Below are 26,106 nucleotides of genomic sequence, written 5' to 3' on the forward strand. Positions count from 1 at the left end.
TCAACTGATAAAAATCCGATACAATTAACATGATAGAGAAGAATTTGATAGATTAACATTTTTTTAATTCCAGAACAACTAGATGCATATTAGTGATAATTCTTCCTTCTACCTACTCAGGGACTTCCCATGCGACCCAATACATTCCAAAGAGAAAGCGAAAAAGCATTAAAAAAAAAAAAAAAAGTAAAGTAAAATCAGATTCCTCAGAAATGATGTCCAGATTCCAGAATTCAGAATCCCGGGATATTTGGAATCCTACGTGGAAGAGCTTTCCCCACCGTTGTTCCCGGGGAGGAGAGCAGCAGCGCTGCCATCAACAAACCAGACAAGATTTCCCTCTCTGGGCGAGACCATCTGAGCCGGGTTAGACCCACTAGAGAGTGGGTCCCCAAGTGCCAAAGATAAGCTCTCAGCCACGTCACTACCAGTAGCCACAATCGCAACGTTGGCTGCCGAGTTGATCACAGGAAGGGTGAGGGTGACGCTTTCCTTTCCTTCTCTGTCGACACATGCTACCCACTGTGATTCCTCACTCAACACAGGGTCATTTGGGAACAGCGAAGCTACGTGTCCGTCCTCTCCTAGCTCCAACAAGATCAAATCGAATCTCGGATTATCGCTTGATGGTGAAACATCCACCGTCCGACTCTTCACCTCCTGCCTGATCGTAAACTCGTACTCCTCCATTGCCTTCTCCGCCGATACACCGAGTCTCACTTCGAAAATGTTCTCCGATTTTATAGGAGCCTGTTCAAGAACTAGGATTAAACATATGAGAGAGAAAGAGAAGAGACCTTTTAGAGAGAGAGAGAGAGAGAGAAAAACCATCGAAATGAAAGCTTCTCTGTCTTCGCGGTGGAAACTGTCGAGGTGTTTCTTTGGGAGAATGTTCTCATCAGCCCAAAACAGATGCCACTTGGACCAATCCACCATTCTTTCATAGGGAGGCTTTAATAGTGTCCTACACAAACAAAGAAGAAGAAGAAGAAGAATAGTGAGAGAGAGAGAGAGATTAGTTGAAAAGGGTAGAGAGAGAGAGAGAACAAAGCAAAAGCAATGAAGAAGGAAGGAAGGAGAAGAAACCCCATGAGGTGAATGAGATTTTCCCCAGAAAGAACAATGGAAAATGCTCCTCTTTCCTTGACTGCAGCATCAGAGTTCTCAATCACATATTCTGCAAGTGCCATAGAGAGTTGTTCAGTTTCATGGAACACTCTAACTTCTGCCTCTGTCTTCCCCATACCACTATACCTTCACTCGACTCTTCTTTTCTCCTTCTCTGATAAACTTCTTGGCATCTCTGCAAGTCCCAGTTCATCGTTTTATAAGCAAGAACTGAGATGAGAGAGAGAGAGAGAGAGAGAGAGAGAGAGAGAGAGAGAGACAATTGATGGAAGAAGACTTGGCCTTTCAGCTTCAAGGTAGTAAAGAAGGCCTTCCCATAAAGGAAGGGAGGGAACTGTTACTCAGTCACTGGCAATGCCCCAAGTAGGGAAACCTGTCTGATTACTAATTACATATCTCAGGAGCATCTCATTATGATTGATTCTTTCCAGGGTACCTTTCTAACAATAGTTACTCCATTAGGAAATGTACAATATAGTACAAGTCCATTTTCCCAGATATTTACCCATAACAGTAATTTGACTTTTTTCAAAGAGAATCTTAAATCCATTTTATAAGGTAGGGGGATTACTGCCTCCCTGCACCAGTATGGCCAATGAGAGCCCTCGGGGCATCCCAACAGGATGGTAAATTCAAGCCTTTGAGTGATCCATCCGATTCTCTGTCCGTAAAAACGAAAAATCAATCCGATTCCCATTCGTAGCTGATACCGTATCATTGGATCGATAAGGTCAAAGAAGGGTAATATAAGATAAATGGAAGAGGTAATTAGGTATTCCGTCGGCTGTTTTTTAAGCTAGTAGTTCATTCAATGGGAGAGGAGAGGCATAGGGGATTCCAATGAGAGGAGGAGAAAGAGACATAGATCTGGGTATATCAGCACCATACCACATGCCAACATATTTGATAAAAGCTGGGTTTTAATAACAATTAAGGGTATTTCTGTCCGATATGGATTGAGATGTGATTGATATCAGTCCTATCAAATTCCAAGATCGATTTCGCCCTTCCTTTGTCTAGGAGTAGCCTTGTAAGCTCCATGTAGCTTGTGAGCCTTATTAAATAGGTACCACAATTTATAAAATGTTATGGATATCTCTATAATCTATATAACTTATAGAAAAAAGTTTCATGTCAGGTGAGGCGCTCATTTCACCCTTACTGTGTACACATGACCATCTAAAATGATCATCCTGCACTTGAAATGAAAAATCTCCCCCCTATTGATGCCCCTACATACAATCTCTTTGGCCCTAACTTATTAATCACAGAATTGAAGTTGATGAGAGAATGCTCACTTGTGAGATGCATTCTTGAATTATATTGATGCCATTCAAATTCATAACATAGCTCATATGTATAATAATATTTTAGAGAAAGAACCCTAGCTAACAATCAAGCTGCATAGCATATCTCTTTTTTTTGTTTTGGTAAGAAGATGATTTATTGCAAAGGGCCTGAAGCCAAGGTTTCGGAGTTAGATAGCTCTAAACGCCAAGGAGTGGATAACGGCCAAACTATATCTTGGCCGTTAGAGATAGGGCCTTCTAGGAAGGGGAGTCAACAACATAGTTCTGTTCCCTTGAAACAAAAGAAAATGAACATTCTTGAAGGCAGGATGATAAGTAGAGAAAATGGGAAGCACCTCCAATATTGGAGTAGTGTGATTCTGAAAAGAGGTGAGAATAACTCTCCAACAATCTTCTCCAATTGCAAAGAGCAACCCTTTCCTGATTGCCAAAGCCTCTTCTATAATGATTGAAGTAAAGTGGGTTGGATCTGAAACTGCAAAAAGAGGTCTACCAGAGGAATTCCGACAGATAAATCCCACTCCCACAGGACGGGGTAACTAGGTAGGAGGGGGAGAAAGGGTTGAGGTACCTAATTGTGAATGAATCTGGTTTCCATGCACCTGATAGAATTCATTATGTGCAGTGGCTGCTTCGTTGATGACCAAGCAATTAGGCTGGTTCGAATCAAGCATACATCCAACCAACTGGGTTTTGTTGGTTATGCGTGGTTAAATCTTTGGCTCACAAGGACAGTTTGAGCTAAACATGAAAACCAGTTGCACCAAAATTCACTTAAGTTTGAGCAATCGAACCGTTTCAGCTGATTGATTAACCGGCCAAGAGCTTTTTCAATGGTAACTTATAATGGTAGGTTTTTTTTTTTTTTTTTTTGCTTTTAATTATGGTAGACCTCACCACTTACATACATACACTCAATCTCCATCATAAACCCTAAAAGAAAAATGAGAAAGTTACATAAATTCTTTTGATTGGCTCATTTGGGTGGTCCATCCACAATGCTTCATATTGTGGTTCGAATCAAACATTGGTTCAGTTAACCCACAAAAATAAAGGTAGGGTTTTTTTTTTTTTGGGGGGGGGGGGAGAGGGAGGTAGGGATGTTAAATGATGCAATTTCGGTTGAATGGTACAATCTAATACGGTTCTTTGTATTATAGATAGAAACCAAATCGAATATAATGAAATAAAAATCGAACTATTTATTAAACAGTTCCATAGAAATGTTGTGCCCAAAAGCCTACACTCAATAATAATAATAATAATAATAATAATAATAAATAAATAAATAAATAAATAAATATCGTAAGAAATTTATCTAATATGAATCTATTGACATGAAAAAACATGAAAAAATATTTAAATAAGAGTCCTTCTAGGCTCACTATGCTTGGTGAAGTATAGCACTTCACTATTTGCACTTAGCAGTACATGGTTTAATTAAATTACCATGTGATAGAAGACCTCACATCGATCTTAATGGATATATTTTAGTTCAAACTAAAGAAGGAAAGCTGATCAAACTCTAATTCAAATTTTTCGTAAAATTATCGGATACCATCAAATAGATTGAATATAAATATAAAATGGTGTCGTTTTTAATTTTATCTACTTCTACTTATTTTAAGCTGAAATTGTAGCAAGGAAATGCTTGTCTAGTCCTCCATCACATGACTAACAATATATTAACATGTGGAAAATAGTGAAGCGTTAGTGACAAAACAAAAACCCTCAATATAAACTTACTCCATCTTTATGAATTTTGAATAATTGCTTTTATGAATAAAAAATTATATCAAATTTCATCGATGTGAAGTGAGGCCATGAACAGTCCGTACCATCTATGGCCTCACCTTATGGGAAAGGTCCTTGCTTGGGTATAGGATCCAAACTCGAGGCCATGAGAATTTGAAAATTCGGAGGGTAGTATTTATTTAATATATAAATAAAAATCTTAATTGATTTATTCATATTAAATAGTTAAAACAAAAAACAAACCATTCATTAAAAGGTCTTATTTTTTAATCAAAATCGAACCATTTATTATTAAGGTGTTAAACGGTTAGGTTCCGGTGTAAATAATTCGGTTTTATACAATATTTTTTTGATAAAACCAAAATTGAACTATTTATTAAAAAGTTTAAGATATTAAAACCGGAACATTTTATAAATAGCTAGTTTTGATTCAAACTATTTTCTTATGTTTTTAATTTTTTAATTTTTTTTATCCAAAGTCTAGATTCCAGATGAATTGTTCACCCATAAATTTTTATGGACTAAAAGTAAGCTTTGACATTGAAATAAATTACTTAAGAAAATTTTATTTATTTTTATATGTTTCGTTTCATAGTTGTTTAATGTAAACTTTATTTTTTCTATTGATATGTATGTAAACTTAACATTAATACTTAATCTTACTATGTATAAATTAATCAATTTAACAGTTTACTTAAAGATTTATCATCAATTTAAAATCAAATTCGAACTATTTATTGAACAGTTTTCCGATTTTGATGTAAACAACTTGATTTGGCTTCGATTCGATTTTAACACCCTTAATTTATTAATTGATTTCACCGTTTTGAATTGGTTTAAACAATCTTACGTGGAGGGAACGTATTGCCAGAAATTACGATAAAAAGAAATTCTACTGTGGATTGTCATTCTCACTTCTCCTACATACAGGAATCATTTTCATATCATATGATAGTAATTAACAATTTCCATAAATAAAAACCACATCGTCACCGTCGATTATATCATGTGAGATGGCGAGAGATTAAGAATTATACATAGTCGATAAAGTTTGGTTCGGTCTCGGGTTCATATCGGTTTCTTGTATCGGATTGGTATTAGTTTTCGGTTTGTCCCTGTTTGAGTTTGGTTTGACATAAATATTTATATAAATTTATGGAAACATCTGATTTTAATGAGTTTTGGGCTATTAACGATTTATTATCGGGGCGGGCACATGGGTTTGATTTTGGTCAGACCTAATTTGGTTCGGACCTAGGATCGATTAAATCGGTTCGACCCAATTTAATAATATTTTTTGTAAACTAATAATTCCTTCTACATACCATAATGTTTCAGTGTAGCATAAATCACGATAAAACTATCAATCTTTCATAGGATTCAAATTTCTATCCTCGGCAACTGCTGCGACACTAGTGATGTCCGTGGCAACCTCAAGTGGGACCCAACACATTCCGAAAGAGAAAGAAAAAAAGCGGAAAAGGTCAAATCAGATTCCAGAGATACGAAGGCCTGATTCCTGATTCCTGATTCCTGATTCCTGATTCCTGATTTCAGATTTCAGATTTCAGATTTCAGATTCCAGATTCCAGATTCCAGATTCCAGATTCCAGAATCCCGAATCCCGGGGAATTTGGAATCCTACGTGGCGGAGCTTTCCCCGCTGTTGTTCCCGGGGAGGAGAGAAGCAGCACTGCCATCAACAAACCAGACAAGATTTCCATGTCTGGGTGAGACCATCTGAGCCGGGTTGGACCCACTAGGGAGTGGGTCCCCAAGTGCTAAAGATACGCTCTCAGCCACGTCATTACCAGTAGCCATAATCGCAACATTGGCTGCAGAGTTGATCACAGAAAGGGTGAACGTGACGCTTTCTTTTCCTTCTCTGGCGACACATGCTACCCACTGTGATTCCTCACTCAACACAGGGTCCTCTGGGAACAACGAAGCTACGTGTCCGTCTTCTCCCAACACCAACAGAATCAGATCGAATCTCGGATTATCGCTTGATGGTGACACATCCACTGTCCGATTTCTCACCACCTGCCTGATCGAAAACTTGTATTCCTCCATTGCCTTCTCCGCCGATACACCGAGTCTCACTGAGAAAATGTTCTCCGATTTTATAGCAACCTGTGTCAACATAGTACTTCTAGTCAACATGAGAGAGAAAGAAAGAACTCAGAGAGAAAAAAAAAAAACGAGACCTTAGAGATGAAAGCTTCTTTGGCTTGGCGGTAGAAACTGTCAGGGTGTTTCTTTGGGAGAATGTTCTCCTCAGCCCAAAACACATGCCACTTGGACCAATCCACCATTCTTACATAAGGAGGCTTAGTTAGTTTCCTACACAAACAAAGAATAATAGCGAGAGATTATTCTCTAACTTGAAAAGGGTAGAGAGAGAGAAAAAAAAAAAAAACAAAATGCAAAGAAGGAGAAGAAGAAACCGCATGAGGTGGATGAGATTTCCCCCAGAGAGAACAATGGAAAATGCTCCTCTTTCCTTCACTGCAGCATCAGAGTTCTCAATCACATACTCTGCAAGTGCAGTAGAGAGTTGTTCAGTGTTATGGAACACTCTCACATCTGGGTCTCTCTTCCCCATAGTCGACTCTCCCTTCTCTCTACTTCCGGGTAACTCTCCAAGTCCCAGCTCATCGTTTTATAAGCAAGAAGGAAGAGAGAGAAAGAGACAGTACGGTGACAATTGATGGGGGGATTTGGCCTTTCAGCTTTTTAACATTGATTCATAGAAATAAACAAAGACCCCTATAAAGGAAGGGAGGGGAGTGTCACTCAGTTGCGGGCAATGCCCAAGCAGGGAAACCTGTCTATTTACCACTTACATATTTCAGAGGCATCTCATCATGATTGATTCTTTCAAGGAACTGAATAAGCATTAAGGGCCCTGTAGCCTTTCTAACAATAGATACTCCACCTGTCAATGAACTACTGTCCAAGTCCATTTTCCCAGATATTTACCCATTATAGTAATTTGACTTTTTTATTTTTGAATTAAATCCATTAAGGTCACTGCCAACTTGCGTGGCCCTTTGTACTGAGCCAATTACAGTTTTTTAGGGCATCATACAAGGGGTGTCATTTTCATTTAAATATGGGGTGATCGTTTCGTCCTTCTCGTATCTGTGTCTAGACGTAGACATCACGTATAGTCCGCATCATTCCCTCCCCAGCAGGTTCCCACCCCACCCCACAACATTCATGGGGTGTGGGGATCACGTAGAGCATGTGTCCCCTCCCCTCTCTGTAATCACCATATCCCATTTTACATCATCCATGGGGTGGGGCAATGGTAGCCTTCTTACCACAATTTATAAAATGTTATCAATGCCTTTATTATTTATGTAACTTATGGAGAAAAGATCTCCACCATGTTGTACGTAACTTGTCTATAGAAAAATGATCATTCCTTCCTCTTAAATATAAAAACCTCACATCTATTGATGCCCCTGCACTCTGTCAGTAACCCCCACGTTTATGCAAAAGCCATGCAGCTTGACATCAATCTTCTACCGATTACTTATTAATGACAGAAGTTGAAGAAAAATTATTATTACTTGTGAGATTTATTCCTGAATTATATTAATTCCATTCGAACTCACACCATAGCTCATATATATAAAACAAAAATTGGGAGAAAAAGTGTCATCCCAATTTTTGTATCACACTTAAATCACTGACCAACAAAGGTTTTCTTCCCCAATTTTGACTACTCTAGTCTCCAGCTATTAGATCTCATTTTTATTGACCTTTTTATTTTATTTTATCTTATAGGCATGTCATGTTTCTGTTTCATAGGATTTTTCCCCATAGCTGATAGACGAGGTTCACTTTCTAGTTTTTGTTTTTCTATTCATGAAAATATAATTTGTTAAGTTTGTTTCGAATTCTTGATTCGTTTTGAAGATTGACCCATTTCGACATATTTTGGTGGCAATCTGAATGTGAAGTTTTCTGAAATCTATGATGGAAGCAAAGGGGTTGGAGCCCATCAATGATCTCGTATGGGGGTGCGCCCCTGCAGTATGGTTCGACCAGAACGATTGTGACCCGATGGATCAACCCGCAACTTGGAGTATATATAATGTACTATTGTCTTGTTGAAAAAGTCATTGTATTTTGGGGGTCTATCAAGCTAGGGTTTCAGGACGAGTTTTCTCGCCGCTGCTTGGGTGTAATCTCTCTTCTACATAGTGAAATATTTTCTTCTTCGTCCAAGGACGTAGCACACCACACTGATGTGTGAACCTCGTTAAATCTCTGTATCATGTGGGTCTTTTGACTATTTATTTTCATATTTCTTGATGTTTGATCTAACAAGATTAAAAGATTTGAAAAAAAAAAAAAATTACTAAAAGCCAAACTATGATGAATTGGTCAGGTTGAGTACCACAGGATGTGACATCTATGTTTAGTATACCTTTTGTTATGTATTGGAGGGAAGAGTAACATGATACACACATTTGAAGCTGGCCGGCTAGGCTTAATATAACCAAACATGTTTACACATAGCAAAACTTAAATAAGAACTCAAGACTATATCAAACTACATCAAATATCTTTTATACTTGATGTGGGATCGGTCCCCCTACATGACTAATAAGGGATCGTAAATTCTCATAACACTTTTGTTGATGTCCACAACAACCCATTTTAGAACTAATAGTTCTTTTGAAATGGCTCCACTTTGCTCTAGGTCGCCCCTTCCGTGTGAAGGTTGGGATTGAGGGTCTCCTGCTCCAATATTATTGATACGAATTTTAAGAGGTGATGGAAACCAAGATCATATCAACCCACACTAAATCTATTTTCGTAATTATGTGGAATCAATCCATCCATATGAATGATATGGGGTTGACACTCTCTAATCTTAAACATATCTAAGGGGGAGGGGAGGGGAGGGGAGGGGAGGGGAGGGGAAGGATGCACTTACTATGCTCTACAAGCTCTAGATAGTGAGGCATAACAAAGAGAGTTGTAAATGCACCCTGGTTAGGCTTCATCTTGGTTTCGAGTCCCACCCCAGGGCCTCTCCTTGGGCCCTTCATTTGAAAAAAAATAAAAATAAATAATGTATTAAATAATTTTCATTTTTTTTAAACTCTTTTTTACCTTTATATATTAAATAAAAAAAAAATGAGTAATTAAAAAAGGGTTGTGTTTTCTATCCACCCCTTACCTCGGATATAAGAAATGAAAATGAATATTGTACCCTTCCAAATGATTTCAAATGTAGGTTCTCATTGACGATATTGGAGGGGCCATGCTACCCAACAATAAACTTGTTAGTGAACTATTTTGGCAAGAAGCGAGAATATGTTGCACCTTTTACTATTATTATTATTATTATTATTATCATCATCTTTTCTTTTCAAAACAAACTCAACGTGAGTAACATCCTTAACCTCGTCTCGTCTGCGGGAGTACATGAATTATTCTTCTCTCCCTGCAACGAAGACATAAGACAGTACAAAAGAACCTGTATGAAATTTAAGCATCTGGCACTCATTTAACGCTTTGGGTACCTTTTAACTACTCTCCCGGTTCTGGTTTTTGGTCGAGCCAACCAATTGGGTTGGTTCGAACCAAACATACAGCCAACCAACTGGGTTTTGCTGGTTATGGTGGATGCAGTTATGGTTGGATATTTTTCTTTTTTTTCTTTTTCCCTTATAGATATGGCTGGATCTTTTGCTCACAAGGAAACATTGAGCTAAAGATGAAAACCAACTAAGACCTTTCAGTGGTAAATTAGGGGAAAATATGGCTACTTCGTCGTGTTCCCTATGCCCAGGAAAAGGGGTCTTAAAAAGACCATCCTGTCTCTAGTTAAGTGTCTTTGTACCTCTCCTGATTGGTCATTGCATTGATACAATAGTCACATGATTAGATAGTGATCCCACACTCGGTAAATTATTATGCTAGACTGGTAGACCTCACCATTTACATACATTTGGATCTCCATCAAAACCAAAATGAAAAATGAAAATGTTACATAAATTCTAGGGATGTCAATCATTCTAGATCTGATAGGTCCAATTGAATAAGTTTCATTGTAGGAAATGAGTGAATCCAAAACCATTTTCAAGTTGGTATCAATTTCGTATTAGTTTGTATTCCATTTGGTATGGGGTGAGGTTTGACCCCTCCAATAAAGAAGTCTATCCACATGGTCAAGTATTGACATGAGATTTTAATTTATTTAATTAATTTATTTATTTTTAAATAATGGGAAATGGAGATACAGTTGTGGAATGTCATTTGCTCTTCTCCCTATAAGCAACAGTTGGCAATATACCAACGACACCGTAGATAATACACCACGTGGACGGCAAGAGATGATGAAGAATAGTAGTACGGTCTGATTTCCTTGTGGTGCATCAGGAATAACATCAGAGCATCTGTCAGCGCAGACCATTGGAAATGAAACAAACAGAGAGAGCATTTCGTCTGGCTTTCTTTATTTCTTTTTTACATTTGTCTTTTATAAGTTTATGCAAACGTACGGTGTTTCAGGTAGTGTATTTGCCACAACATCATGTACCATCTGTTTTTTTCTCTTTTTTAATTATTTAAAGGCATGGTTTCAAGTATCGATCACGTATTAGTTGAGATCAATCTCTAATTTTTGATCAATCCGAATTGATTATTATATTATTTTAAAGGTCAAATAATAAAAAAATAATTAAAAATCACGTTAAAAAATTTTTGATAATCCGATTTATTCATATTATTTTAAAGGTCAAATAATAAAAAAATAATATTAAAAAAAAAAAAGGACAAAAGTGATCGATACCCATTGATCCAATCCGATCTAAATCGATATCATATTAACATCGACACATACCGATATCAATACTAATACCATCCCCTAAATCATTGTCAAAAAGACTTTTACTCATGCAAACTAGAGAGGAGGGGGGATGATAATAAAAGAGAGAGGAGAGTAGAGAAGGGAGAGAGAATATACATGTGATAAGTCGATCCTTAGACCTCCCACACCCTACAATAGAGTGTCTTTTTTATAAATGAAGCAAAAGACTCTCTTGGATTTGGGTCTCTATAGAGGAATCGCCTGTGCGTTATGCATCTCATAAAAGATTTTTTTTTTTAAAATTATTATATAGAGTCTGATAAATAGGTTAAAAAATAATAATTAACAAGAAAAAAAAATTGCAAATCCCTTTTTTAATTTCTTAAACCGAAATCCCATTCCTCAAAACTTGCAAATCACTAATTTGAGATTTAAAAGGTAAATTGATCAATAATTTTAATCATTAACAGCATAGTAACACCGTCCAGTTTTAACTTTTAAGAGCTTCAAGTAATATTTTAATAACTTAAGGAGTGTAAGTAATTATCCAAAAAATTTACTAAATGATTCACATTTTGCAAAATTCCATATAGGTCCAATTAAGCATATGAGGATTCCATTTCTTGTGCTTTGATTATTGACATGTCGGCATTTCTTTCGGACAAATCCAATCATTGATATTGATATCTTTTCCAGATCCAAAAATATCCAAAGATTTGTATGTAGGGAATTGGGAAAATGATTGCAACAATGTCCTTGTACGGATTCATGTATACCCTTTTTACATATTAGATAGTGTGGTTCACACTGATATTTTCTCTCCTATGCTAATCATGTGAGTCTCACGTGAACCCTATATATGGATGATACCATTTTTCAATCCTTCGTTGGTGTAATATGCAAATTCCTTTTTACACCATTTTTGCCCTTCCAGGTAATCGGGCCTTGTAGGCCTGAACATGGACACTCCTATTTGATGTTGATTTTGGTTTATAATATGACTCAAGGTAATTGGGTTATAACTCATCCCTAAATGCACTATAATTGGGTTAAGTAGACTTAAACAGGAAAATCAAACTATGAACGGTCGATTGTTGGTCAGACATAGTATTCGATTAGTCCCGATCGAAAAACCATAAGGCAACACTACCTTGCACTAGGATCGTCTAGCTACTTGGTCACAGTAGTTGGTTAGTGCTTAAGCCTAACATGTTTAGTAATCGATCTAGCAGATCTTCGACTTCAACAGACAGATAATTTAAAATAAATTTGTGCATGCGCGCGTGTGTTAGAGGTAGATTCCTTCCTTCTCTACCAAACGGGTTCGGACTTTGGAGTTGGATAGGACCTCCCACCAAGAGTAGTCACGTTCAATGCTAAAAAGCAAACCATCTTTTGGAATTATAAATGATCAGAACCGTTGGTTCTAATGACCAAACGCAGGAATTCTATTATTTTCCTCTGCACCTCTTACGAAAAGATGCCTAGGCCCCAAAAGCCACCATCCATGAGGCATCTTTTGGATTCACAGCCCATCATCTCTATAAATTAAAGATCAGTCGACCCAAAGTGGCACCCATTCGTCACAACCCATCACAAGGCCCATCCCTTACAGCCCATCTCATTCTTTTGCAATGGCCACTTCTGTTAATGTGGATGAAATGAAATGGTTCCATACCATTGACAGAGACATATTCGCTGTTCTAGTGATCAACCTGGGCCGGGATATTGCAGAGTCTATGAGGATAGTTGGGTTATGGTTGTGGCTTGAAGAGATGGGATATCCTAATATCATTCTCCCAATGCTCTCATGCTCCGACACATTCATCCAAACGGTGGCAAGAGAAGCTGTCATATGCTTGAATTTTATAGACAGAGGTGAATTACCGGCAAGCGAGGAGATCCCTGCCACTAGGAATCTCATGAATAGAAACATTTCACTCTCATTCTTTCGGGACAATAGGGTCTCAGCTGTTATTAAGATCTCTCGGTTTATCTCTGAGATTGGTCACAAAGCATTTGATGATATTGTGGAAAGAGCGGTTAAGCACCGGGCTAGTGGTATGGGTTCTCATGGTAGGCTTAGGCCCACTGGGTCAAATATTGTGATGGGTGGCCCAGGGTCTGCATTCAGGCCCTACGTAAGAGAGAGACAAGAAACTGGTGTTAGACATTTGACCCCCGGTGCATCATCTAGTTCTGGTCCTCCTCAGAGGAGTGAGGTCCCATTAGGTCTCTCACCAGACCAGAGGACCTTATTTATAACCTTCTCTAGGGGGTACCCTATTTCAGAAAGGGAACTCCGGGACTTTTTCAACATGTACGTAATTAACCTCTCTCTTTCTCTCTCTCTAACTTCTATGATACAAAACTAACAATTTTAGTCCTTACAGGAAGTGTGGAGGAGAGTGTGTAGAGGCAATCTATTTCCAGGAAGTGTTTCCATATGGACAACCCTTGTTTGCTAGAGTGATTTTTAGATCATATGGGACATTGACAACTATTCTCGAGGGAATGGATGAAGAGGGAAAAGTGAAGCTGTGGATAAATGGCAAGCATGCTCGTGCCCGGAAATATATTCCCAGGAGAGAGAATTAGAGCTGCTTCTTCACTGGATGAACAAAAGAATCGAATATGGAAGACTGAGTCTATGCCAACAAATCAGAATTTTAGTATCTTCGTTCTTGTTGATGTTATGTTTAACCTCTCTTTATGGGTGCTAGCCAATCAATAAATGGATCATAATTGTTTCTCTCTCTCTCTCTCTCTCTCTCTCTCTCTCTCTCTCCACAATTAAAAAAAAAAAAAAAAAAAAAATACTTGATAGGAATTCATATTTGGGGGAAAATGAAACTTGAACCAAGTTTTCCCACATGGACGCTCACCAATGGGTTTGGATGGTCACACATAAGGTCTTAAGAGAAAAGTATTGGGTGGGGGAGAGTGACATTTAGGATCATTGATGGATGTAGAAAGAAAACTTTCCTAATAAATTTTTGTCATTTTCGGATTGGTTCATTGGTCTATTAATTAAAATTGGGCTGCTTTTAGACATGAAAAAAATAAGAACTCAACAGGATCTACTACTTATTGAAATTGCGAGTTTAACCCATTAATTTAAATTATTTTATTTATTTATATTATTTATTTTTATATTTTGTGCGAGAACTCATACGAAAGACCATAGAGAAGAGTTAAGGAAGGACCTATGGAGGAGCCAGAATGGGGGCGCCCTAGAGGGATACACCCTTTATAAGCAAACACATCATGGTGATGTTTAAGCATTTTCCATTGTACAAAACTACAAATAAGAAAGTCTATCAAAACTAAAACCCAGAACCACCCTAACTCTGAATAATGAGTTTCATCCCATTCTTGTCATGGAAACAATCAAACAAGTTTCAATGAGTTTCTCTTTCACCAGATGTTCAACAACTTTCTTCGCATACCTTTGGAACAGATCATTGATTATAGCCTCTTCTCCAAAATGACTCATGAGCATTGGTTCTGTTGCAGCTCTTGTGGTCCTGGACACATTTTGGGCTATTTCAAATATATCAAACTCCCTACCATCACTGTCATCATCATCATCATCACCCTTTTCTATCTCATCATCTTCATCTATCTCAAAAGTTTCAATCTGATTTAACTTAAATGACCCTTCAGCCAAAATTAAGTCCTTTATTTCAAGGGCTGAAGGTGCATAGAAGGGCAGATCAAATGAATCCACTTTTGATTGCTCAACAAGCCCCTAATTCAACAACAATATTTCACAATCAAGGGTTTTACTTCAATTAAGGAGGGGAGGGGAGGGAAGGGGATTAAGAGTCAATGAAGGAAGTAGTTTACCTCTAAGGCCATGTCAGTGAGTGCCATTGATAACAACTCCCAACATTTGCAATTCCCATCATCCCAAGGTTCCTGATCACTTCTATGGCCCAGAGTAATTATGACCATACGCCCTCCAGGAACTAATTCTTCTGAACGAAACTTGAGAAATGATGAGAAATCCTTCTGGAATTGTTGAGAATATGCGTTTATCACACTTGAAGGGCTTGTCTTCCCAATGTAGATGTTCCCCTTGTTTAGTACATTACCTGATTCACTCTTAACCCCAGGAGGAACCTATAGAAAACCCTTTTAAATCAAATCAAGCTTAATTAAGCAGATAATGGAAAAGCTAGAGATGGATAGATTCTTACCTGAGAGAGCCAATGGATACTAAAAGAGGAGTGAACGAAGTGTAGACTTTGAGTTGGAAAAAGCCTCCCATAGAAAGACCCAGGCATGACTGTGATGAAACATCGCCCATAGTACTCCTCCTTACCTTTCTCTTTCTGGAGTAGTGTTTCATAGAAACTTGGCAGAGACTTAAAAATGGAGGTGAAATCATTTCCTGGAAGATCATTTAAGAACACTTGAAATTCTGGCAATGTTTGATGAAGCCTATTGCATGCCTCATGGATTGCATCGATTGTATCGGAGATCACCACAAGGGAGTTGGGTCCAGAAGAGCAACCCAAATCAGCAATTCTCAGGCATTCGGGAAGGTCGCTGCTGCTGCTGCTTTGATAGATCAGATCTTGTATGGTCTCGTCTCTAATGGATTTTGCCTTGGATATCACTGTTCTCTACTAGTACAAAAAGATGGGAACACAAGGGAACCGAACACAGATCAGTCAATTTGATTAGAAGTGGGGGAGTGAAAGAGCGGAAAAACAAAACCCAGAGAGAGGAGAGGAGAGAGAGAGACCTGAAACTGAGAGTTGTTAGCATAGCTAGTTTCTCCATCTCCTCCTACCATGTGAAGCACTTGTTGCGGTTCCATCGCTTTGGGAGTCAGAGTTGCAGTGTTCTCCATCAGAAACTCGGTGAGAGCAAGCAATGGTTGAAAGAGCTAGATCTTGAGATAGCCCACTAATATATGTTGTCATTCTTCTCTTGGGTATTGAACAATCGTGTCCGGTGGACTGAGAGTGTGATATGAGCCAGCCACTTCTTTCCATCCATATTCAGCCACTTTTTGCTTCAGTTTATGGATTTATGTGTCCAAAGGCTGACATTACAGCAAGCTCCGCACTCTTGGCTCTTGATATGAAACCACCAGTCAGATCCGTAAGTGTAGACGACAGTGTAACCTTTACATCCAAACAATGAGAGAGGAAAAATGACTATCCTACCCCATTAAAAAAAATAGAAATCCCTCTATTGTTTATACTTTCATTGGTCTTCTGCTCTGGTGCGAACCATGATCACTGTTGGCAAAAATGGAAATGGTAAAAAATAGAAACAGACGACGATAGGGGTTTTAAACAGTAAAATTTTTCAAATGATACGGTCAAATAAATGGCCAAAAAAATATAGAATGAAAAAAAACGATAAACGGACGGTACGGATTTTAAACGTGTTGATTTTAAATAAACGAAACCAAAAAAAAGGTACTATACTTGTATAAATTAAGGAATTATTATATGAATACTTGCAACTAATGTTCAAAATAACTACAGTATTCAACACTAATGCATATAATTGAATATCATCCACTACCAATTCTAAATTCATACACCACATATGTCCAAGTTTTATTGAGCAATGTGACTTGGCTATGATGTTGTTCACTATTGTCAACATAGTCAACACACTATTGGAGTAATGTATGTTCAGTTTGAGTTAATAGTCATCACTTTAGAAACATTTTTTCAGCAAATGTATTAGTTTGTATCTTAAATTTGGGATCCATACAATGATATTGAGTTGAAGGTGATATCATAAGAAATATAGGCCATTGAGTTACCTTCAAGTTGACGAAAGAATCAGGTGGATCAGAGTTCGGGAGAGAGAGATATGGTTAATTAAGTAAACATTATGTTCAACAAGTTAAGTCTTAAAAAATGCCAAAAAACGAAAACGTGTTTAGAACAGAAATGCTTGCCGTTTTCTGTATTTCCAAGTATCTTTGAAAAGCATACGGGAAAACGTGTTTTAAACAATAAAAAACGATTACGTTTTAAACGCATTTTTACTAACAATGGCCATGATACCTTTTAGCAAATCCACTTTAAAAAAAAAAAATCTCGATTTTAATAATTTTTGGAGAAAAAAAACTCTATCCACTTGTATGGATCTATGTCTAAACATAGATGAGTACGAAAAGACCGTACGATCACCGCCCATATGCTTCGGTTGCTCTCTAGTGCAATGACCATGTAAGCGGACAAGATTCTCTTACCCATAACAATTTTACCCTTCGTTGGTTCAATGGATGAGTATTGCATTAGTCATGATCATAGTTATTAAATTCGGATTCGGGAATTATTCGGATGAAGAATTATTCGAATTAATTCGTTTCATTAATTCAATGATTCGGTCAAAATATCGGTAAAAAAAACGGAGATAATAAAATTCGAGTTCGGATTTGAATTCGGGAATTATTCGTTTACAAAAATAAAAAGCGGACAAAAAATTCAGATGTTATTTTTAATATTTGCAATACTTGCTTCATATTATCTATCAATTATCATATGTACATAACATACAAATGATAGAAAAATTAAAATTTTAAATTTTAAAGATAAAAATATATATTTAGCATTTTCATTTTTCTAAACTCATTTTCTATTACTCAAATAATTGAATTAGAGAAAGAGAGACTGAGAGGTGGGACTAAGCACAAATTTAGCTAAACCCACGTCACCTATCATGTATGTTCACCTTAAAGACTAGAAAGAGAGTAATGAATGTAAAACTTAGTCAAACTAAAATGGGGTGAGATTTTTTTTTTTTTTTGTAGAAGTGTGAGAGACTACCTCAAGAAAGATAAACTTTGACGATTTTTGTTAAAAAAAGAAGAAAATAACATTAAAATAATAAATGCATTATAATCACATTATTTTCTAAAGGCTTGTTGACTTATTAAAGGTAAAGTTATTATTATTTTTTTTTACATGGGATAAAAGTCGATTATAATTTGGACAAAATTCTGTTCGGTCGAATAATTCGTGAATTTTTTAAAAGTCTATAAATTCGAGAATTTTTTATTTGATTTAGACTCGAACAAAATTATTCATAAAATTCAGAAAAATTCTGTTCGGCTCAAATAATTCAGAAATTTAAATAACTGGGGTCTATGACTCTATGAGAGATGATAGTACAAGAGGTAAACGTTTTAACAAGAACAAGAAAAAAGGTTACATGTAGGTCCTGTCGTCGTGAAGGGATGAATAGATGGTTTACCCAAAAAAAAAAAAAAGAACGGATTAATGGGTAGAATTGTTACTTAATTGAATTCAACCAATATTAGACTACGAAGTATAAATTATTTCCTTAATTAGTAATAAATACCAGGCCAGCCCTGGTGGGCCGAGGCTGGCTTTTTCTTCGCCCCACCCCCAGATGTATGCTGAAATAGGAACATATGTTAGAAATCATAACAGAATCAATTTGGTTTGACTTCAGTTTTTATTTGGTTTCATTGTGGGTTCTTTATTCAGTTTTGGATAAAGTTTTTCTTGATCGTGCAACCCATGATCCAAGGGTTGTAGACCTTACCCATCGTCGCCTCTCCCGTCAAGTGGCCTTAAGGTTGTGTGGCATGGTTTCAAGTATTGGTACATATTGTATCGATTGTATTGGTTATATTGTATCAATATTGGTTGAAACTGATTTCTATTTCTTGATCGATTTGAATCGATCACCCATATGTTTTTAGGGGTAAAACAGTAAACACAAATCTATTTTTTCTAAAAAGCAAGGGACAAAAGTGATCGATACACACTCATCCTCTCCGATATCGATATCAATACCGAGAACTAAATCCATGGCATGTGGTGAAACAAATCCTTATTCACTGTTACCTTAGGGAAATTCATTCCTTCAGTTTTAATTCAATTTCATAATAAGTTTGGGTCCTATTAGGCGTTTGAACTTTGGATCAACATTTTACGTATTCATTAAAAAAAAAAAAAAAAACCCTTATTTATTCATGATCCCCCAAACTTATCAAATGTTTAAGAAAAGAATATAATTTATTATCCACAATGATTGAAATAGTAAAAAAAATAATAGTATTATTTAGTTCTTTACTTGGTTTGAAAATAGGTAATTTAATTCTATTCAACCATTTTAGTCATAAAATCGAATCAAATAAAAAAAAATATTTAAATTTTTAAAATCAAAATCAAACCAATTTACTTTGATTCGATTTTAAATAGTCGATTTCGATATCGATTTTAAATAGCCGATTTCGATTTCAATTTCGATTTTAAATTGACACACTTATTTGACGGCGGGCTAGCGGGATAGGACTTAGTCTTGACCCGGCCGATTACATCCCTGCCTCTCACTAAACCGGAGAAAAAATATTGCCACAACGCCCACACACACACCCTCTCACTTAAAACCTCCTACTGGCAATTTCATGTTTTAGTCTTCAGTCTCAAACTAATCTGACCGTTTAGGAGAGAGAGAGAGAGAGAGAGAGAGAGAGAGAGAGAAGACGAAGAGTAAGTGATACGTCTTAAGCAAAAACAATGAAACACACGCACACACATATATATATATATATAGAGAGAGAGAGAGAGAGAGAGAGAGAGAGAGAGAGAGGTACTTATTACCAACCAAGACTGAATAAATTGCAGCGTCCGTGTGTCGGTGATCTAGTCTTAGAGCTTTATTTGCTCCTCCATTAGATGCGGCGATCTAAGCTCTCAGTCTGATTTGTGTGTTTGTGTTTCATGGCCATGGATTTCGCGAGATCTGTATTATATCTTCTGTCGGTTATAGCTATTGTTGTACTTCTGGTTTCAAGTAAGGTTGCTGAGGCTTCGATCCACATCTACGATTCTGAAATCTTCAAGGAGGTTGGAAATGCTTATCTCCTATCTGGAGGTAGCGAAGGAATTGTAGCTTCTCGAATTGCTCCTCCTGTTTCTGCTGAGCACCATTTCAGATTGGGGATCCACGATGGCCTTTCGTATATCCGGTAATAATCTTCTACTCCTTAAATTGAGTTTCTCTGTGACGTATGGATACTGCATTATTACATTGGAGACATCCAGTGATGTTAGAGTTGAGATAGAAGTGATGGATCATAAGTAGAGTTGATAGATTGGATTTATGATGATAGAGAAATGAAAGACTTTCATATGAATCTTATTTTATCTCCTTGATATTGCTCAATTTTTTTTTTCTCGATAATTTTGAAAGAGGCTGTTTGAATTTAAGAATCGTGATTGTATTGTGTTTGTTTTTAAATTATATTTCTCTCTAAATTGTTGAAGTGGGAATTCGATCTGGGTGAAAGATGTGGGAGTTGGGATGGCTAGATCTGAGTTCGTATTGCAGTATTTGTCGTTTTGGGTGGTACAAAGTTTGGAACAAAGAAGCATGACCCAATTAGAATGGAAGTGTTGATAATGTTCAATTAATGGAGAGAAGGCCAGACTCTCTAGTCGCTAGAAGTATGCGATTGTTGATAATGTAGACCTAGGTTCAAAACATATCAATAATATCCAAATAACACATCTGACACCTCGGAGAAAAGGCAAACCAGCATTCTTATCCAAGGGTTCTTGTTCGTGTAGTATGCGGTTGATTTTTTTTTTGGTACTGTAGATGGTTGTTATGCATCAAACCTAGCTTAGCCTTCTGTTTTGTAAAAATAGGATGGTTTGGTGCTGGTAGCATGTTACTGCAAGTGCAATGCCTGAATGGCTGATTCAACTTAGTATGGCTTATGAGAGCATGTAGCTTTTCAGCTCCAGTTTCCTTTATTTCTAAAGATTGCCCTGAAATGTTGAACAGGTGAGTTGTGGAAGAAAAAATCTAAATAAAAATTTGCATGACGGGTTAGGTAGTGCTAATCCATTGACATTTATCATTGCTTTGAGCGCAGTTCTACATAAGTTCTGTATTACTCAGGTTTTGAAATTATATTGGAATAAATGACATCCTTTGACAGGAGTATGTAGCATTAGTTTAAGTATGATTTAAAATATGCTAAAGTGGTCACATATAAAACGAAAATAAGAGTAGAAAAAAACCCTGATTGGGAAAATTGGCTTTGATGGCTACACATCCAAAGTGAGCAAACCGTTCTTCCTTTCCCTTTCTTTCCTTTTGGGAAGTGTTGAAAGTTTTCATTATCTGAAAAGGGCGTATTTTTATGGACAGTTTCCTCCATAAGGTATCTAGAGAAGGCCAACCTAATAGTGCCACGTAGTTTCCTTGATGGGGCTGAAACTGTGTGGACTGGTAAACCCGAAGACCCCATGTTTACATGTAAGGATTCATCTGAAATGGAGTTAGCCAAGTTGAAAAATAATAAACATCGAACAATTAAAGATTACTGAGAGGTTGCATGTGAGCGCTTCGGCTACGAAGTGAGTGGATGCCAATGCATTGAAGTATGCAATATAAAAGGAAATAAAAAGTGCACTTTTGGTTGATGTTTAGAGTAGTAGTACATCTTTAATTTAAAGTTCAGGCTTGTCCTCTATTAGTCCTCTTCTTTGTTTGCATTTGGATTGAAGATATTTTGGCTGCCAGTCTATACTTTAGAGTTATCTTTTGTTTTGTTATTTATTTAGTGTGTTCATCTGTTTGGCTGTTTGATAACATGAACAGGTTTGAGAATATCACTTTCTGGAGGAGTAAGGAAGCTACTGATAAACATTCAAGTATGGAACATAGCACAGGCCTGGTTCAGGCTATTATTTTTGAGGCAGCTGATAGGGATAATATTGGTGGTTCTGCTTATGGTGGACAACGGTCAATATGCTGCACACCTGATCTGGCAAAGCTTGAAGGTTGTAAGCAAGGTGAAGTTATTAGGAGACCTTCTGCTGGGGATCTTGACTGGCCTATTGTTTTAAATACACAGTTCAGTGCGAATTATTTGTCTACAAATATGGATTCTAAAAAGATTTACATTACAAAGAGTGGAATGTATAATTTGTTCTTTATATCATGTGATCCGAATCTCAAGGGGCTGGTGATGAGTGGTAAGACATTGTGGAAGAATCCTGATGGTTATTTACCTGGAAGGATGGCACCACTGATGAAATTCTATCAATTCATGGCAGTTGCATATTTAGTACTCAGTGTAATATGGATTTCTCAGTATGTGAGATTTTGGAAGGATGTATTGCAGCTTCAGAACTACGTCAGCATTGTTATTGTTCTTGGTTTGTTTGAAATGACACTATGGTATTTTGAGTATTTAAATTTTAACGACACTGGAATTAGGCCAATTGGGATTACAACTTGGGTTGTTACGATTGGAGCCATAAGGAAAACAATTTCCCGTGTTCTTATACTCTCTGTTTCTATGGGATATGGCGTTGTAAGACCTACTCTTGGAGGTCTTACCTCAAAGGTTCTTCTTCTTGGAGTAACATATTTCGTGGCAACGGAGTTACTAGATATCACCGAGTATGTGGGAACTATTAATGACATATCAGGGAGAGCAAGACACCTCCTGGTTCTTCCTAGTGCATTCCTGGATGCATTTATAATCTTATGGATTTTCACTTCTCTTTCAAAGACATTGGAGCAGTTACAGGTATCTCTATCCTCCAATAAACTTGAGGTCGGTTTATATGAAGTACCCATAAGATGGTTTAGCAATGTTTACATTTTCCTTTCTTTTTTCTAAATTTGCAGGCAAAAAGAAGTGCTGCTAAGTTGGATATTTATAGAAAATTCTCAAATGCATTAGCAGTAGCTGTGATTGCTTCTGTTGCTTGGATCGGTTATGAGGTATGTCTTCGGTTGCTGTCTTGAAATTTTGTTTTGATAAATGAGTCATTGTCTCTGTGGTTTTTTTACTTACATCTTGTTTCATTATGGAAATGGTGGACACTTTTCCTTCCTTCATCTTTGTCCACTTCCTTAGACCTTACAAATTACACATGGTTCTGTGAGCATACCACACATATGCAGAAAATGGAAGGGAATTTTACTTTCCTGAGAAAACAAAATCAAGTCCCATGGCATCTTAGCTCCACAGCATGTCTTCACCATGCATGTGTATCCAAAGGAACATTTTGTGATCTTTATACCCAAGAGAAATGATATGACCTGGTTACTGTTATTGTTATTGTTATTGTCATTTTTATTATACCATCATCATCATCACCATCATGACAATCCTATCATATTCATATTGGGAGAATGTTAGGTAAGATATTCTAGGTCTATCCTTCATAGAGAAGCTGTATCTAGGACTGCTTAATCTCCAGATAATTACAGAATTGTTTGTGTCACAGTGTGATCTTTTGAAAAGTAAGGTAAGTTGTGGTTCTACTGAGCTTTACTATATCTTAAAGCCTTAAAATGCAATTGTCCATTAATTATAGATGCAATTTCACGAACTTACCTTTCTTACTGGGATTGTCTACCACCACGTCTTGATTCTAACCTACTAGAAACGCTTCCTTGTCACAGGTATATTTCAAAGCAACAGATCCATTCAGTGAGTGGTGGCAGAGTGCTTGGATAATCACTGCTTTCTGGGATGTTCTTGCATTTGCTTTACTCTGTGTTATCTGCTATCTTTGGGGGCCATCACAGAGTTCTCAAAGGTGTGTTCTTGTGATAATACAATTGAAAATTATTGATATTTGCTCTCTCTCTCTCATATCAATTGTTTTTGTTTCCAACCAGGTATGCATACTCAGAGGAAGTAGAAGAGTTTGGTGATGAAGAAGCTCAATCTTTAACCAGAGGAACTCCAGAAGGTGATCTTAGTTTAGTCAAGCAACAGAAGAATGGGAAGAATGTTGAAGATGATGACTTTGATCCAGAAGATGATACAGAAGAAGACAAAAGGGAATGATCCCTGAGAAGTCATCGGATAGTTCATTATGGTCGTGATTTTTGCAGCAGAGCCTCTTTCTGAAAACACATGGATGAGAAAAGTTTGCGAAAATTCCCCACCTTCATTTGAGATTGTAGTTCTTGATTTTGTTGGATATCTCAGCATCTATACTCAGCTAGAGAGAGTTTTACCATTGTGGCCATGACAAATCCAACCACTGCTCAATTTTCTGGAGTTTTTCCCAGGTGTATTTGACGCTGTTGAGCTTTTCCCTCCTGTAAAGCATTGTCTGGCAAATTGTAATGTGGACCATTGTATAATTGTGAACTTGGTGCATCAGTGGAGCTGTCTCCAAATGATCACAAACTGAGAACCAGAAACTACAGGTATAAAACTGTTTGATCCATTAGTAAAACGATGTTGAGCATGAGGGTGCCGTATCCCTACAACCCCTTTTACTTCCAAACATCTTTGATAATGCAGGAAACGACAGAAGCCGTTTATTAATATCTTGTTTGAACTTTAGGTACTGAATTTTAATGGAGAAGATGTTTGGCATGATCCACACGGTAAGGCGTCCTGTACGGTCTACCTAGTTGTATCACATGAAAGGATGATATGGTGGTAATTCCAATTGTTGGATAGATGGAGCATAATGTGGGTTTAGTCATGAATCTTCCAATTTTGGTGTACTCCATTGTTCTTTCAACCATAAAGTATTTTTATTTAAAAAAAAGAAAAAAAAGTTGAAAGTACAAGGGAGCACCGCAAATTGGGAAGATGCATAACAAAATAACCCATCCAAGATATGGAAGAATTAATTTCCCAAAGCGAACATGTTTTTTGTCACACGTACCCGATTGTTTCTCTTGTCTAGGCAGCGTCCTTGTTGTCAGGGTGTCTTTTCGCGGCCCCTAAAACTAGGGCACTGTGTCCAAGTGATTATTGTCTGCCACAGGTACAGCGATATTGGTACACACCCCGATGTTGTTTTGGCCATCGTTCATTACACCCACCGTCAGAGGATGTTTTTACGGTAATACTAGATGGTAGCATTCATTCCCTCATTACCAAAATAGAAACGGTGATGGGCATAAGGTGGGGTGAAGTGGGGGATCTGATCATCTGATTCTGTGCATCTCTTCTTTTATTTTTTTTTCTATTCATATTGATTGAAACGACCAGTTTTAGGAGGGCAGAAAAGTGGGTCTCATATACAACTATTATACCTTCATAAATATGATTAATGATTCCTATTTTTTTATTCAGATATATAAAAAATATGTTTCAATTTCAAGTCTGTCATATTAAATGTTTTAGGCAACTATAACCAGGTTTCAAAATTTTCTGTGACTTCCCTATGAGAACCAGCTCCCCAACCCCAACCCAATAAAAAAAATCTCTCCCTCTCCCTGTCTAAAATGTCCAACCCTCGCTGTTGTGTTTCAACATAGCTAACATGACACTCGACGACAATTCTCTTCTTGGTCGTCGGAGCAATGAACAGTATACATCCGAAGTCGAGCAGGGGAATACTTTGGCACTCTGAGAGCTGTCACTGGCTTAACAGTTGGATTGCTGGTTAAGATCATCAGCATTAAAGAAATTGTACTTGTGAAGGCAAAGGAATCCCCGATATATTTTGCCCAAGATATAATCTGTTCTTTAATACCTTAACAGCAGGGCTCCCATTATCCTTTAATAAATCTTCCCTTAATAAGACTAAACCAATCATAATAGCTGAAATCAGAAAAAGAACACCGACTCCCCTCCCCTTCTTTTTACTGGATATCCGAAGTGAATCACAAGCATGAGTCAGAGAGGTTAGATGCATCAGAGAATCATCTATGGAGAGGGAGCGGAACCAAAAGAGCACAAGTAATAAGACTGCAGTCAGAACCCTCTGTGGGTTTGATGCTCTGCAATTGCAATGGTTTGAATTTTCACATTGCCCTTCCAACTGACAGAACCAGGTGGAAAATTCCTTCACCTGTAAGGGGGGGGGGGGGGGGAACAAGCGAGAAAAATGTTAAGAATGGCAGGAATTGCCAATTAATCCTTCCAGGTGAAACAGAAGGCTTCTTTACCAGGCAGCCAACAATATTTTGCCTACTCATCCTGATTGTAATGCTGTCTAGTCAGAATTTGAAACTAGATGTTATCTAATTAAATCCACCTTCATGTGGCCTCTGAAACGCCACAGGGTTGAAAGAGGCCGCCCTACCACCAACTCTTAAAATCAAACTAGTCATAATTTTCAA

The 26,106-nt window shown here is 37.3% G+C and overlaps 5 protein-coding genes across 6 annotated transcripts; 2 read left to right on the forward strand and 3 right to left on the reverse strand.

The window, feature by feature from the left end:
- Positions 1-258: 258 nt before the first annotated feature.
- LOC122076325 (probable 6-phosphogluconolactonase 1) lies at positions 259-1,249 on the reverse strand. The gene is made up of 3 exons (XM_042641639.1): positions 1,087-1,249; positions 829-964; positions 259-750 (listed from the first exon to the last, which is right to left on the reverse strand). The coding sequence occupies exons 1-3, from the start codon at positions 1,242-1,244 to the stop codon at positions 259-261; spliced, it is 786 nt and encodes a 261-aa protein (XP_042497573.1). The 5' UTR covers positions 1,245-1,249.
- Positions 1,250-5,546: 4,297 nt separating this feature from the next.
- Positions 5,547-6,913, reverse strand: LOC122077364 (probable 6-phosphogluconolactonase 1). 2 transcript variants are annotated; one of them, XM_042643290.1, is made up of 4 exons: positions 6,641-6,913; positions 6,401-6,536; positions 5,786-6,326; positions 5,547-5,729 (listed from the first exon to the last, which is right to left on the reverse strand). In XM_042643290.1, the coding sequence occupies exons 1-3, from the start codon at positions 6,796-6,798 to the stop codon at positions 5,835-5,837; spliced, it is 786 nt and encodes a 261-aa protein (XP_042499224.1). In that variant the 5' UTR covers positions 6,799-6,913; the 3' UTR covers positions 5,547-5,729; positions 5,786-5,834. The 2 variants fall into 2 exon arrangements, with proteins under 2 accessions (XP_042499224.1, XP_042499223.1); XM_042643289.1 differs by having other exon boundaries at positions 5,547-6,326.
- Positions 6,914-12,662: 5,749 nt separating this feature from the next.
- On the forward strand, positions 12,663-13,626 carry LOC122076327. The gene is made up of 2 exons (XM_042641640.1): positions 12,663-13,348; positions 13,422-13,626. Exons 1-2 carry the CDS (start codon positions 12,663-12,665, stop codon positions 13,624-13,626), a joined length of 891 nt encoding a protein of 296 aa, XP_042497574.1.
- A 616-nt stretch (positions 13,627-14,242) lies between these two features.
- Positions 14,243-16,122, reverse strand: LOC122076066 (probable jasmonic acid carboxyl methyltransferase 2). Its single transcript, XM_042641349.1, has 4 exons — positions 15,782-16,122; positions 15,231-15,659; positions 14,878-15,153; positions 14,243-14,779 (listed from the first exon to the last, which is right to left on the reverse strand). Exons 1-4 carry the CDS (start codon positions 15,887-15,889, stop codon positions 14,393-14,395), a joined length of 1,200 nt encoding a protein of 399 aa, XP_042497283.1. The 5' UTR covers positions 15,890-16,122; the 3' UTR covers positions 14,243-14,392.
- Positions 16,123-19,590: 3,468 nt separating this feature from the next.
- Positions 19,591-24,272, forward strand: LOC122077524 (transmembrane protein 87B-like). Its single transcript, XM_042643479.1, has 5 exons — positions 19,591-20,008; positions 21,652-22,588; positions 22,690-22,785; positions 23,473-23,609; positions 23,692-24,272. The coding sequence occupies exons 1-5, from the start codon at positions 19,761-19,763 to the stop codon at positions 23,861-23,863; spliced, it is 1,590 nt and encodes a 529-aa protein (XP_042499413.1). The 5' UTR covers positions 19,591-19,760; the 3' UTR covers positions 23,864-24,272.
- Positions 24,273-26,106: the final 1,834 nt, after the last annotated feature.

The sequence above is a fragment of the Macadamia integrifolia genome, chromosome 4 (assembly GCF_013358625.1).
Source record: "Macadamia integrifolia cultivar HAES 741 chromosome 4, SCU_Mint_v3, whole genome shotgun sequence".
Taxonomy (NCBI): Eukaryota; Viridiplantae; Streptophyta; class Magnoliopsida; order Proteales; family Proteaceae; genus Macadamia; species Macadamia integrifolia.

Excerpts from the sequence above, each read along its gene's own strand:
- LOC122077364 (XM_042643290.1), bottom strand. The coding sequence starts at position 6,798 with ATGGGGAAGAGAGACCCAGATGTGAGAGTGTTCCATAACACTGAACAA. Across the intron at positions 6,537-6,640 it reads AATCTCATCCACCTCATGCG|GAAACTAACTAAGCCTCCTT; the intron begins GTTTCTTCTTCT and ends TTGTTTGTGTAG. Across the intron at positions 6,327-6,400 it reads AAGAAGCTTTCATCTCTAAG|GTTGCTATAAAATCGGAGAA; the intron begins GTCTCGTTTTTT and ends ATGTTGACACAG.
- LOC122077524 (XM_042643479.1), top strand. The coding sequence starts at position 19,761 with ATGGCCATGGATTTCGCGAGATCTGTATTATATCTTCTGTCGGTTATA. Across the intron at positions 20,009-21,651 it reads GATGGCCTTTCGTATATCCG|GTTTGAGAATATCACTTTCT; the intron begins GTAATAATCTTC and ends TAACATGAACAG. Across the intron at positions 23,610-23,691 it reads CCATCACAGAGTTCTCAAAG|GTATGCATACTCAGAGGAAG; the intron begins GTGTGTTCTTGT and ends GTTTCCAACCAG.
- LOC122076327 (XM_042641640.1), top strand. The coding sequence starts at position 12,663 with ATGGCCACTTCTGTTAATGTGGATGAAATGAAATGGTTCCATACCATT. Across the intron at positions 13,349-13,421 it reads CTCCGGGACTTTTTCAACAT|GAAGTGTGGAGGAGAGTGTG; the intron begins GTACGTAATTAA and ends TAGTCCTTACAG.
- LOC122076066 (XM_042641349.1), bottom strand. The coding sequence starts at position 15,889 with ATGGAGAACACTGCAACTCTGACTCCCAAAGCGATGGAACCGCAACAA. Across the intron at positions 15,660-15,781 it reads CTAACAACTCTCAGTTTCAG|AGAACAGTGATATCCAAGGC; the intron begins GTCTCTCTCTCT and ends TTGTACTAGTAG. Across the intron at positions 14,780-14,877 it reads TCACTGACATGGCCTTAGAG|GGGCTTGTTGAGCAATCAAA; the intron begins GTAAACTACTTC and ends TTGTTGAATTAG.
- LOC122076325 (XM_042641639.1), bottom strand. The coding sequence starts at position 1,244 with ATGGGGAAGACAGAGGCAGAAGTTAGAGTGTTCCATGAAACTGAACAA. Across the intron at positions 965-1,086 it reads AATCTCATTCACCTCATGGG|GACACTATTAAAGCCTCCCT; the intron begins GTTTCTTCTCCT and ends TTGTTTGTGTAG. Across the intron at positions 751-828 it reads GAGAAGCTTTCATTTCGATG|GCTCCTATAAAATCGGAGAA; the intron begins GTTTTTCTCTCT and ends GTTCTTGAACAG.